The sequence below is a fragment of the Agelaius phoeniceus genome, chromosome 6 (assembly GCF_051311805.1).
Source record: "Agelaius phoeniceus isolate bAgePho1 chromosome 6, bAgePho1.hap1, whole genome shotgun sequence".
Classification (NCBI taxonomy): domain Eukaryota; kingdom Metazoa; phylum Chordata; class Aves; order Passeriformes; family Icteridae; genus Agelaius; species Agelaius phoeniceus.
Genome location: NC_135270.1, coordinates 47586388 through 47599427, shown reverse-complemented (window position 1 = coordinate 47599427; position 13040 = coordinate 47586388). Strand labels below are relative to the sequence as shown.

At 36.0% G+C, this 13040-nt stretch overlaps 1 protein-coding gene across 2 annotated transcripts in view; it reads left to right on the top strand.

The window, feature by feature from the left end:
- Positions 1-13040, top strand: part of RPS6KA5 (ribosomal protein S6 kinase A5) — a 67530-nt gene that overhangs the window by 12034 nt on the left and 42456 nt on the right. For both annotated transcript variants that reach the window (XM_054634739.2, XM_077180615.1), the window contains exon 3: positions 10371-10589. In XM_054634739.2, the coding sequence (XP_054490714.1) occupies positions 10371-10589 (219 nt within the window). The remainder of the gene's footprint in view (positions 1-10370; positions 10590-13040) is intronic.

The window sequence follows — 13040 nt, the reverse complement described above, 5'->3', positions numbered from 1 at the left end:
ACTAATGGCTTTTATTCTTTTTAGGGTGTTTATGCTTTTTTATTTTTTGATCAGTATTAAGTTAGATGCATTGTTGAGTAGATGGGGATAATCATGAATGTGGACTGTCATCAAGGTCTGCAGGATTTTTATGCTGGTTAAATGATATTAAATTTTTGGGTATTATCAGCCATTAATAGCTGGCAGCAAGGCTGTAATTCATATCGATTCTTCTAGAAATTAATTAAGCCGTTAAATCACTTGAGAGGATATTTTTCTGTTTCTGAAGTAAAGTTTTTAGAGTTTAAATTTAACTGGCTAAAAAATTGAAACCTTGCTGTTAAATTTAAATAGTTAGATGTAGATACAAGGAAGCATTAATATTCATAGATAAATGTTGCATATTCCTAGGCAGAAGCAATCACGATTTTCTGAAATGGTCAGTGTGGATCTGAGAGGGGTTGACAAAAATGAAATTATAAACAATTATGCATTTATGTGAGGATGTCTTTCTCTCCTGTTGATGGAAACATGGGCTGGATTTGTAAATTTTTTGAATTTTATTACATTTGCCATTGGTCTGAAATCACGCTAGTGTTACAACTCTTGCATTTGGGGCACAAAGTAAATTTGTGGTTTCATAAGGGTCAGTCTTCAAGTTCAGACTAGTTGTGGCCTGACCTCCTCTTGTCTTTAGGCAGTACCTCTGAAATAACCTGTCTTACTGTTAAACTGTTGTCAGTCATTCATTGCTACTTCTCATGCCCTCTTTTCTTTGTGAACAGATTGGCCAAATCTTTCTTGGCCTGGAATACTCTTAACCATAGCAGGTAATTGTTAGGCTTTCAGTGCAAAGCTATTCTGTTCACTCAGGTTAGCAGGATAATTTTTGAGGGACCCCTTTCAGAAAAGGCTCCTTCAGTGGGTTGACAATGGGGTTGACTCTGTGTGTGTGTGTAAAGTAAAAAAAGAAGTTGAGTAAGCATGCCTGTCTGACTTCATCCTGCTCTTGTAGTCTTGCTGCTCCAGAAATGTCTTTTGTCTAAGATAATCTAATCTTTGTCTAATATAAAAGATTCCTCAAGCTTTAGGAATCCAAGGATTCCTTGGGTATCCTGGAATGGCATTTGTAGGAGGAGTAGTTGGTGTTTGTTGTGGTGTTTGGTTTTTTGGGTTTTTTTCCACTTTTTTGATAGGCAGTTTTGCTCATAGCCTGAGGTTTTTTGCTTCAGAAGTCTAGACTGTCAGGGCAGTCAAAAAGCTTTGTTCAGTCTCAAGACTATGATAGCTGAGACTCAGGCACTAGATGTGTCAGAGGTTGCTGCTTGCTAATTACTGGATTTCATTAAATGCCAGTGACCTGATCAGAATGGAGCTAGTTCCTTTTGCTTTTGGTAAGTGACCATCTGTCAGCTGGCAATGTTTGCTGCCACATGGAGTTGCTGAAAACAGGATTCTGAGGAGGTCAGACCTCAAAGAGGTCCCTTAATTGCTTGGGCCAAGACACAGTCAGTTATACCTGCATCACCCCAGTAGTGATTCATTCTGAAAAGCCTCAGTAGCAGAGGTTCTGCAACCTTCCTAAGATGTTTTGCTGATGAAGTTTAATTTCCTAACTTGAGAAACATTCTGGTCATTGCTATAAGCAAATAGGGACAAGCCACCTTTACTCTGGCAGTGAAAGCTTTATCCTGGTGTGAGCTTTTAGGTCACATAACTAATGCTCAATACAAATGTGATGCTGTTTAAAATGCTTCACTGTGGAGTTATGCAGCATGCAGTGTTTTCAAACCAATACTTAATCGATCTAATGCAAGGGAGAATGTGTTGAAACCTCAGTTACATTAAGTGATGACTGTAGATGCTGTTGAAACTAATTACAATATTTTAAATACAACATTCTGCCATGAAGCAACTGGAATAACCACAGAAGATACTTAAAACATTTTAAAGTAAATGATACTTTGCTTAAGGATATGTAATTGTGGTAGTTTCTTACAGACTCCGAGGTGATTCTTTTCAGGTAACAGCAGTGAAGGTTTATTTAAATCTTCATTTTTAAGCTTTATGTTTTAAAAATACAAACATTTAAGATTATTAGAAATAGTATCTGTGTGTGCTGAATTTTCTCCTGTGGAAGCCATTTTTTGTCATAACTTTTCATGCTGTGGCTTAGCATAATTTCATACTTACTATTTTCTTTATTTGAATTGCTTTCTTACATTCTTTTGTCTGCTTTCTTCTACTATATACACTCAATTGGAAGCATGCTTGTTATATTTTGCTTTTTGGTATAAAATTGTATCATACATAAAATTGCATCAGATATGCTTTCTTCATTTGACCTGAGTCTCAGTGGGAAGACAAGAAAGCAAAAGTCTGAGTTGGATCCTTTTATGTTGTGTTAGGGAGTAGTAATAGAATAAACTAATTGATTGAAGAAATCAGTAGCACTTGACATCAGTAAAATGAAAGATATGACACTGTTAATGAAGCTATTAATAGTGTACTTGTTGCTTTGGGAACAAACTCTTACTGGCTTGACTTCTGACTGGCCCATGTTCTAGTCAGTGTACTGAGTAGTATATTGAAATGGGATAAATCCTTTTCTCTTTCTGTTACTGTTATAGGCTTGCTGATAAGGAATTTTCAGATTTCCTGTCCATGTTTGTGTATCCAGCTTGTCCCTCCTATTCAGTTAAAGCTTTTCTCCTTGTAATGGGGAAAACTAGAGTCTATTCTATAGAAGAAAGTTACTTTTCAGCAAAGAAATCTAATTGCTTCCCAAAGCCAGGAAAGGAACAACAGGAGAAGGTGGCTGTGTTGATTTATGCACGCCTACTTGGCTTATTTGCTTCATTCTTTGAAAATGTGTTTTTAACCACTTGGCTTATTTGCTTCATTCTTTGAAAATGTGTTTTTAAAATAAGAAAGTGAAACCAGAGTGCTTTCTAGTTTATACATTTTTCTACCAATGGATTATTCCTTTTTTTATACTGAACTTAAATAAATGCCACTTTTGTTCACTCTTTCAGCTGTGGTTAAAAAGAAAGAATACAATTGGTTCTTGAGCATGTGCACTTATAATCCGTTCTACCTTTTGAACTGCAGTCCACTAATGAAGACTAACAATAATGAGAAACAAGAATCTAACTACTGTATATGAGAGAATGTTTTATATGTGCTCTTCTGGATTTAAGTGCTCATGTGGGCAGGATAGTCACCTTATATGTGGAAGATCTTAGTATCTGAAGGATTTATTCATATGAAGGGAACAAAATTAGTGGGATGAATGTCAGATTTAAATAACCATCTCAAAAATCTTGTTATACAAGAAAATATAATGAAGTTTCATCTAAGAGGTCAGAAGGTATTTTGATAAAGTTAAGACTGTGAAATAAAGTTAGTTCTTTCAAAGCATATTGAAGAAAATGTAAAATATTCTCTCATAAGATGAGGAAAAAGAAAGAAATGGGGGTACTGTGCTCAGGAGAGTGAGACAGAATTAGGGAGTGTCTAAAAATAATTCCAAACTCCAATTAAATATTTTACTTCAGTTTCTGCTGAGGACAGCTAGAATGTATACTGAATGGTAGGTGGGATGGCTAATTGGAGACAGGGCTTGGAAATGGAAAATTGGTTTTCTGCATGAAGAACAGACTGAAAAGAGGGGGCTGTGTTCAATCTAAGAACAAAGACAAATTTTTCCTTTTCATACACCAGAGAATTCTGAAAGAATCTGTACATTAATTTGGAGATCAATAGCAAAGATTCTTATTGGAACTAATGCCAGAGGGAATAGCAAAACCAGCCTTACATTTAAGAAGGAAAGGAGGAAGTAAGATGATGATCCCAGGCAGCTCTTGGTTGTTCTGATTTCATCAAACTTCAGTGGAATGAAGTGCCTTTAAAAAAATTTTTGAAGAAAATTATTTACTTTAATTTTTTTAATAATTAAAAACTAATGGTATCCATATCCAGTGGTAGATTGTCTTGCATTTGAGAGCTGCCTTCTAAAAACTGACATCCTTTAAAAATGAACAAAAAAAAAAGTTAGGCATGTATTGTCTACTGTAACTATTTACTGTAATAAATACTGTAATAAATTTATCTTTAAAAAAAGGTAAAAAAAAAATCAAAATGCTGACATAAAGTACATCTTAAGATGCAACTTACCCTTTCCTGTCATTTTTTGCCTTTCATATTAATCATCACTCCCTTGTTTAATAGGAGAGGAAATTTATTCTTGGAGTAAATAATCATGTTGAAAAAATTCCATTAATGATTCTTGCCTATCTGATATCTAAGGAAAGATGGCAGAGAATGCCCTGTTTTTAACAGTTTGGTCATAGACAATAAATTGGAAATATTTAGAATGCTATTATTTGAGGTTTGTTAAGGTTTCTGTTTGGCTTTCCCCCCCATTTTTAGCTGCTAGAGCTATATGCTTTTCTAACTTTGTCAATCCCAATTTTTAATTCATATGGACTGATATTAGCACAGTAAGAGTTCTGCCTCCAAATTCCTTACGCAGACTAAATCTAAATCCAAATTGCAGAGCAAAGATATCATTAGGCATATATCGTGCAAAACTACAATGAAATTTGTTCAAATCCTTAAATATTTTGTACCTCTGAGCCTTTTCCTTTGTAGTCTCGTGATTATTCTTACACTGACAGTAAAAAAAAAAGTGCTTTAATAAAGAGGTGTAGTTTATATCAGCACTTAAAAAGATTAATTTAAAAATTATGGATGCAAGTGTAAAGTTTTGATGACTTCAGGAGTCCACAGAAACCATCCAGTGTGCTATAAACAATAAGAATTGTGCTCCTTTTTCTCTGTAAGAATCAGCTGCTGTGATGTAATGCCTTAATGTGCTTGCATTTGTACAGAAATAAGAAAGAAGCAAAGAACATTTCATAGTTTTAACTCATTGTCTTTCAGCAAGTGTGTATTTTAGACTATTCTAATGACCTGCTGAATTGTTACTTAGAATGAGATGTATTACTATGAATATAAATATTTATATATATAATTATGTTTAAGTATACTTATATGTATGCTTATATATTCTTATGATATATTACTATGAATTTGTATTAATGGGAAGGGCAGTAGTAAAAGGGAAGTTTTAGCACCTAATTATATTTTTCTATCTCACTAATTGAGTGCAAATTTGGTATAAATTGCTGGTGAAATCTCTTAGTCATCATAAAGGCTGATAACCATTCTTTAAATTTTTATTTTATTTCTCTTAAGCTGTCAGGTCAGTCTAACAAAATTTGTGTCTGTGTATGTAGTTTTTCTATCACTTAATATATTTTCAAAGAATTTGGGAGGTGGATATTTGGTGATTGTGTGTGTTTCATTATGGGGCATATATTGCTGGCTGAATACTTCTGCCTGGGCAGTAGATCAGATGTGCATGAGAATGAACATTATGAGAATTAACAGTAAAATGTTGCTCTTTGAGAAATTAAAAAAGCTTTACTGAAGTGCAATTTTCAGGTGAGAGTATTGCAATTAGCTTATGTGCTCTCCTCTTGCTGCCACCCAAATAAATAGCTTTTGCAGTGTTGTCTTTTAAGTAGATTTCTTGTGGTGTTATCAGAGATTCTGGTGTTGGATATATTATGAGTCATTTGATTAAAATAGTGCTACTTAAGATTATTCTCATAAAAAATGCTGAGAATCGTCATCATTCTGTCAGTCCTTGTCAGATTCCTGAAGAAACAATTTGTACCATGGCAAAGTTCTATGTTGCAAAGTCTTTTATGGCAATAAAAGTATAGTTTCTAGAGATTCTTACAGTTATTACACTAACCAGATTATTTTCTCTGATTCTGCACAAAAAGCTGTAGTAGGTACTGCATTCTCTCACCTAAGAGGTGTTATTATATGTTTTTATAAAATGTGATTGAAGATACAGGTAACTGAGTGTTACTGTCGTGAGCCTTTTGTTCATTTTAGTTTAACTTAATGTTCTCCAACATTTGTGATAAAATTCCTGTTCCCTGGTCATGAGTAGCTGATGACCATTCAGTCTGGCTTACGTATGCTCGAGATCTCGTAACTGCAAAGTTGGAGAATGCAACACAAAATACAAAATCTTGAAAGAGACTGTCCTGCATATCTCACAAAATAGAAAGATGTCACCTATTCTGACTCTATTTGCCATTCTTGAGAGATATGTTATGAAAACTTATTTTATGAGAGCTCTTTTTGCAGATAATGAGTTCTGTAAAGAAGGGAAGCATGATTCCTTAGGGTACAATGAGTCAGGTAAAGAACTCCTTAAAAAGAATTGTTCAGAATATGAGCAGAATCAGTTCTGTATACTCACTGAAGTAGAACTCAGATCTAGGAAAAAAGCTCACATGTCATTTGGTAGTTAAAAACTCTAAATTACCCATCTGGAAAAATCTGGAGTTACACGTGATGCTTATTGGGAGCTCTGTATGCTGTAGCTTTTTTAAAGCTAAACACCTAAATTTGAGTGTCTCACGTCAGGACTGTATACACTTGTCCAGTGTATTTTCAGGTTTGAGATATTTGAGCATTCTCTTTGAGAAAGTAGTGTGAAGGTAATTACAAGGGTTGGACAAAACAATGAGCTGGTTAGTGTTTCTGTCTCATGATGGCTTAAGGGGAGGCTTACAGTGATGGTTTCCTTAGTGAGCTGGTAGCAACCTACACTTTGGGGTCTGCCTGAGCCAGAGATTCTCTTTAGAGTTTGGCAACACTTGGTGTGCTTTCCTCTCCCTCAGGGATTTATGTAATCTTAAAATTCATCTGCATTTTTGACAGCTGCAGTATCATGTAACAGTAGTTCCACAGCTTAACTGCATACTTGTTTGTGTGCTTTGCATAGTTTTTAATGCTGATACCTAATGGTTCAATTTATTGCCTTAGTTATTTTGTTTCTAAAAATAATGAAAATATGTTCTTTACCAAGTTTTTGATTTTTTTTTCTTCTTTAATTCTCTGTAAGAATCTTCTTAAGTACTCTACTTTCTCAGGCTAAATAAAACATGTCAGTATGTTTAGTGCCATTCCTGTTTAGAAGAGTTGTTTTATACTTTCCTAATGTTTTATTTACACTTTTTTTTTTCTGATGGGAGCAAGGTAGTTGGGGACAGAAGAGAGAAGGTACCAAAATAGTGTGCTTCATTCAAGATAGGAGCACACAAAGATTTCTACCACAGCATAAGGGATTTCTGGGTTTGTGTTGAAGGTGTGGGTACGCTTGTGTAATTTCTTCAGTACTTTCCTTGAAGTTTATAACATTCTCTTTGGGATGGTCTTTGGTAACTTCAGCTGTTTTTCTCTCCTCAGTTCCAACACTATGTGCTATTATGATATTTCACATGGATTGTGTGTTTACTATTTGAAATTTTCTCTGCCATTTTATTTTTTCATCTATTTGGCATTTTGATACTGTGGTAGAGTTTTTAGCAGTCAGCTTCAATTTCTGTTGCATTGGATAATTTACTGAAACAAGCAAATTCTTTTCCTCACTTGTTCATATATGACTGAATCAGGCAGGATGAATTCTAGTGATGACTTGCTTTCTCTGAAAAAGCTGAATATTTGTTTTTAACCTTTTAGCTTTTTGTCTTCTAATAGCTCTCAATTTTTGAGAGGATTCCTCCCTTTGCACTCATAACCTTTTAATATTTTAAAGACCTTTTTTGTAAGAGAACTTGACCTTGATCAAAATAAGTCAACGATTTCATAGTTCCTTTCTCCTGATTCTTTGAGCAATGACTATTGCCATCTACAAAAGTAACACTCATTCTCTCACAGAATGTCCTGTTGTGTCTACTACAGAATCACAGGATGGTTGGGGTTGGAAGGGACCACTGGAGGCCACCTGGTCCAGCCCCTTTGCTAAAGCAGGCTAACCCATGCATGGAATTGTGTGCAGGTGGGTTTTGAATGGCTCCAGAGTTGGAGACTCCTCAGCCTTTCCAGGTAGCCCATTCCAGTGTTGTGTCACCCTCAAAGAAGTTTGTCCTTATATTCTTACAGAGCTTCATGTTTCCAGTTTTTGTGGGTTGCTTCTTACCCTGTTGCTGAGCACTACTGAAAGGAGTGTGGCCCCATCCTCTTGACACCTGTCCATAAGATATTTGTACACATTGATGAGATTCTCCTCTGTCTTCTCCAGGCTAAAGAGACGAAATAAGCTTCTTCTTATTTCATGTAGGAAATACTCCAGTTCTCTAATCATCTTTATATCTCATTCTTCATAGAAGGATGCCAGATTGTTCAAGCATGATTTCCCCTTGGTGCATCCATGTTTGCTATTCCTGATAACCTTCTTTACCTCCACATGCATACATAGATGTTCCATCACCTTTCCAGGGATGAAGGTGAGGCTGCTTGGCCATGGCTTCCTGGATCTTCTTTCTTCCCTTTTTGAAGACTGGTGTGGTGTTGGCTTTTCTTCAGTCCTCAGGAGCCTTTCCTGTTCTCCATGACCTTTCAAAGATGATGGAGAGTGGTCTAACACTAACATCTGCTAAATCCCTCAGCACTCATGGGTGAATCCCTCCAGGGCTCGTGAATTTGTGGGTGTCAAGTTTGCCTAACCCTATCTTCAACCAAGGGAAAGCCCCCAGGGCCTGGGATTCCTGAGAGCCAGCCTTAGCAGTGACTAAAAAGCAAAGGTGTTCAGTAACTCTGCTTTCTCTGTACCTTTTGTCACCAGGGCACCTACTTCATTGGGCAGTGGGCCCACATTTGCCCAAGTCTTCCTTTTGCTACTTGATATCCTTGAAGAAGCCCCTCTTGTTCTTGGTATCCTTTGCCAGATTTGATTCCAAGTGGATCTTTGCTTTCCCTGACACATAGCTGCCATACTCTGACAATATTCCTGTATTCTTCCTAAGTAGCCTGACCCTTTTTCCACCTTCTGTAAACTTCCTTATTCTGTCTGATTTTTCCCAGAAGTGCCCTGCCCATCCATTCAGGTCTCCAGCCCCTCCCTTTGCTTAATGTCTTACTCACAGGGATGTCCTGATCTTAAACATAGAGGGAAATACTACTTGAATATTCAGCATCTCTCTTGGACCCGCCCTACCTGCTAGAGACCGAACCTATGAGATTCCTCCAAGCAGGCCCTTGAAGATTGGTGCCACAGTTATTTTTCCTGAAGTCCAGAGCTATAATCCTACTTACTGCCATCCTTCTTCCATGCAGAATCCTCAACTTCACCATCTCATGGACACTGCAGTCAAGGCAGCCATTGCATCCCCAACCAGTCCATTTTTGTTTCTTAATACAAAGTCCAGCAACACATCTCTCCCTGTGGGCTTCCCCACCACCTATGTCAAAATTACCAGTGCTCTGCAGGAACCTCCTGGGCTCCTGCCTGCCAAGCTATGATGCCTTTCCAGCAGCTGTAGGGGTGCTTATGAGAGCTGTGGGCTTGTGATGGTGACAGCTGTGACAGCTGTCTGTGGAAGGCCTCATCTACTTCCTCTAACTAATCAATTGGCCTGGAGTAAACACCCATAAGAGTAACACCCATTTTAGCCTATCCCTGAATTCTTATCAATAAATTTTGGCTCCTCCTTCATCCACTCCTAGGCAAAGCTTGATACATTTTGGTTGCTTGATCCATTTTGCTTACATAAAGAGAACTCCGCCACCTTGCCTGTCTGGCCTCTTTCCTAAAAAGTCTGTAGCCATCCATGACAGTATTCCAGTTATGCAAGATACCCCACCATATCTCTGTAATTGCAGTGAGATCATGGCCCAGGAACTGCACACTAATTCTAACCTTTACTGTTTCTACAGGTTTGCCTGGTAAAGATAAAAAATTTATTTATGTAGAATTCCCAGGAGTTCTTTTAAGTCCAGTATGAGAGCCTCAGAAAGCTCCTGTGTATGAAATACTGATGGGAAGAATTCATTGGCTTTTCTATGGGTTTTTGTAACTTCAGTGTTGTAAAACCAGTAATGAAAGTATATAAGTTATGCAAATATGAGCAGACCATTTTAAGAACAAAAAATAGCATGTCTTACTTGGAAGTCTTGCTTAATTCTAGGTATGAATGTTTTAGGTTATTACAAAGGACGAAATCATCAGCTCTTAAAATTGTTTTTAAATACTGAAAAAGTTCAATTGCTTTTCCCAGTCTTGCAGTGTTCACTTATGAAGCTGATTTGTTTGAAATTCTGCTCAGGAGGGGTCAATGTGAAAGAGGAGAAGTGTTTTAGTAGATTTTTAGCTTAAGTGATTACTGTCTGCCATAACAATGAGTATTTGAAAGTAATAATGGCATTGGCCAGATCTGTAGTACAAGCAGGTAACTTGTGGTTTTTGTCTCTTTTTTTCTTTCTTTTCTTTGTTTTTGGGATTTTTTTTCTCCCCAATTTTTAAGCCTATGGAAAAGTATTCCTAGTGAGGAAAGTAAGCGGCCATGATGCTGGGAAACTGTATGCCATGAAAGTATTGAAGAAAGCAACCATAGTTCAAAAAGCCAAAACAACTGAGCACACGAGGACAGAACGACAAGTCCTGGAGCACATTAGGCAATCACCGTTTTTGGTCACCTTACATTATGCCTTCCAGACAGATACAAAGCTTCATCTCATTTTAGGTGAGTACTCTTCAGGATTCCAATTCTATGAAAAAAAAAAAAAAAGCCCTTTTATCTCAACGTTTTGTAAGGGTTTTTTAATGTGGTCTAAAGTACAGTGTCTTTGGAGATTGCATGAGAAAGCATAGGAAGTAAAATACTGTTCATCTTTAACAGTGTCTGTGTTTGTGGTTTTCCTGTTTGAGCTTGAGTGTGCTACTTTGACTTGGAGAGGATAGTGGTTATCTGTGACTTATATGCAGCAAAAAATATATGTTTGAGTATTCACCAATCATCCGGAAGCATTTGCTTTTGTTAAATGTTTTGTTATGAGATAATTAGACCTTTGAGTATTGAGATACCTGCATATTTCAATTTTTGGGTGCTAAGAGACAGTCCAAAATCACACATTTCTGTGCTGAAAGTGGAGCTTGTTCATAAGGTTTGGTACTACTCTAATTTTAGAAATACTTCTGCCTTTCAGATCAGCTGCAAATTTTAGTATTTGGTGTATGAGGTCTATTTGTAAGAAAATTGCCAGCAATTTTAAAAATCTTCTTACATAGAGTATTTTAAAAGAATTGTAAAATGAATCATTAATTTAAGGCTTGGTTTCATAATATGCTTCTCTAGTGAAATATTTGAGGAAGTAAATTGTCTTTTAATTGAAGTGCAAGTTTTGCATTCCTTTTTATCCATAACTTCAATTTTTTAATCTTTGTTAGTCTGATTTATATCAGATTAGCAAAAATTTTTTAACATTAAATGAATATATACACCTCTAGCTGTCAATTCTTAGAAAGTTCTATGCACATACCTTAGTTTCATATACTATTGTGAAATAATAAATATGTAGAACTGAAATGGAGTGTTCACTAAACTTTTGAAAATGAGAGTTGAAAATTGTAATACAGTTTCTTGCAAATTCTTCTGACTAGGATTTTCAAGAAATAAATAAAAGATTGTCACAAATAAGTTGAAATATATTGATAGCTTTGTGATTCCTTGATAGTGACTGTTAAAAATTAAGGTTTTGAAATTTATATTGGATTTAAAGTTACCAACTAACAATTTGGAAAAAATTGAAGTATTAAATGAGAGAAGATGTGGACATTTATTATAAATATTATGGAACCATTCTTTAAGTCCAGGTAATTTTGCTAAAATGCACCTTAGATCCCATAAGAAATATTAAAAAAAAAAAAAGAGAGGGGAAACCCAAACAAAAAAACCCCCTCAAACCTGAGATAGATGTAGTTGCCTAAAAATAAATACATAGTAGGGGGGAAGTTTAGGTGGTAAACATAATTAGAAGGCTATAAAAGCCTCTTGTATGAAAGAAAATGAAAATCTTGATATTATATTCTCATAGGAGTCAAAAAGGAGCAAGCCCAGTAGTTCTGAAGAAGGCTGTGTAGCAGACAGGGCACGTGTCCACTGTATAGCAATGTGGAGGTGATGGTTGAAGCAAGAAGTTCATAACTAAGATATAATTACAGTCTTTTGTTTTGATTTTTTTCTTTTTTGTCCATTCTCAGCATATCTGTTTGGGCCAGAAAGGTCCTTTTTTCCTTCATTTTCAGCAGAAAGTAGGAATGATTAGTTAAACTTCTTTTAATGACGTTCTATAACAGGGAAAATTTCTCCTCCTAAATGTGGTGTAAAGCTACTTTATAAATCAACTGGGCTTCACACCCTCCCTGACAGGAAAACACCCAAACTATTTGTTACAAGTTTTTTGTGTCTTATGTAAGTCTGTGTAAATCTCTTTAATTTAGTTTAGGAATTAAAATGTTTCAGAGGCTTCTGGATTTTGGGGGAAACCAGTATTTGTCTTATTTTTGTTCTTGGCTGAATTTAGTGTGCGAGCTATCTGCCATTTTAGTTCTTAGAGGTTTTAGAATTGGAGCCTCAGTGCAATATTTAGTACAGTTCTTCATGCTGTCAGATTACATAGCTGTATGAATTTAGACTGAATCAAGTACAGACATGCAGCTGCATTTCTGCCAGATTTCCAGAAAACACAGTTGGGAGTTGATTCCAATTTTTATGTTGGCTTTAAACTATATGGAACGAACCAAGTGTTGTATCCATGTGAGTACCATCAATTCTATACAGAACTTGTCACACAAGGTTAAACATCTAATCCTTTAAAAAATAGCTAAATAATCTGAACTTTCAGGTGGAGTTTATCTGAAATAACCAGGATTTTTTTTTCTATTATGCCAGTGATGCATTTGATCTTGCACCAATAATTTGAAGGCTGTTTGTTTAATTGGGCTGTGGTTAGTGTTACAGCCTGGATAGAATTTAGCCTGTTGTGCCACTCCTTGTGGCAGCTTTGGTTTGGATGTGTCACAGTCCTTAGAATAATTTAATGGCAATTCAATGCTTCCCTTCTACTAAGTTAGCAGATCTGGCTAGAAATATTTTAAAAACTTGTTTTCTGTTACCTTTTTCTATGTGTTGAAG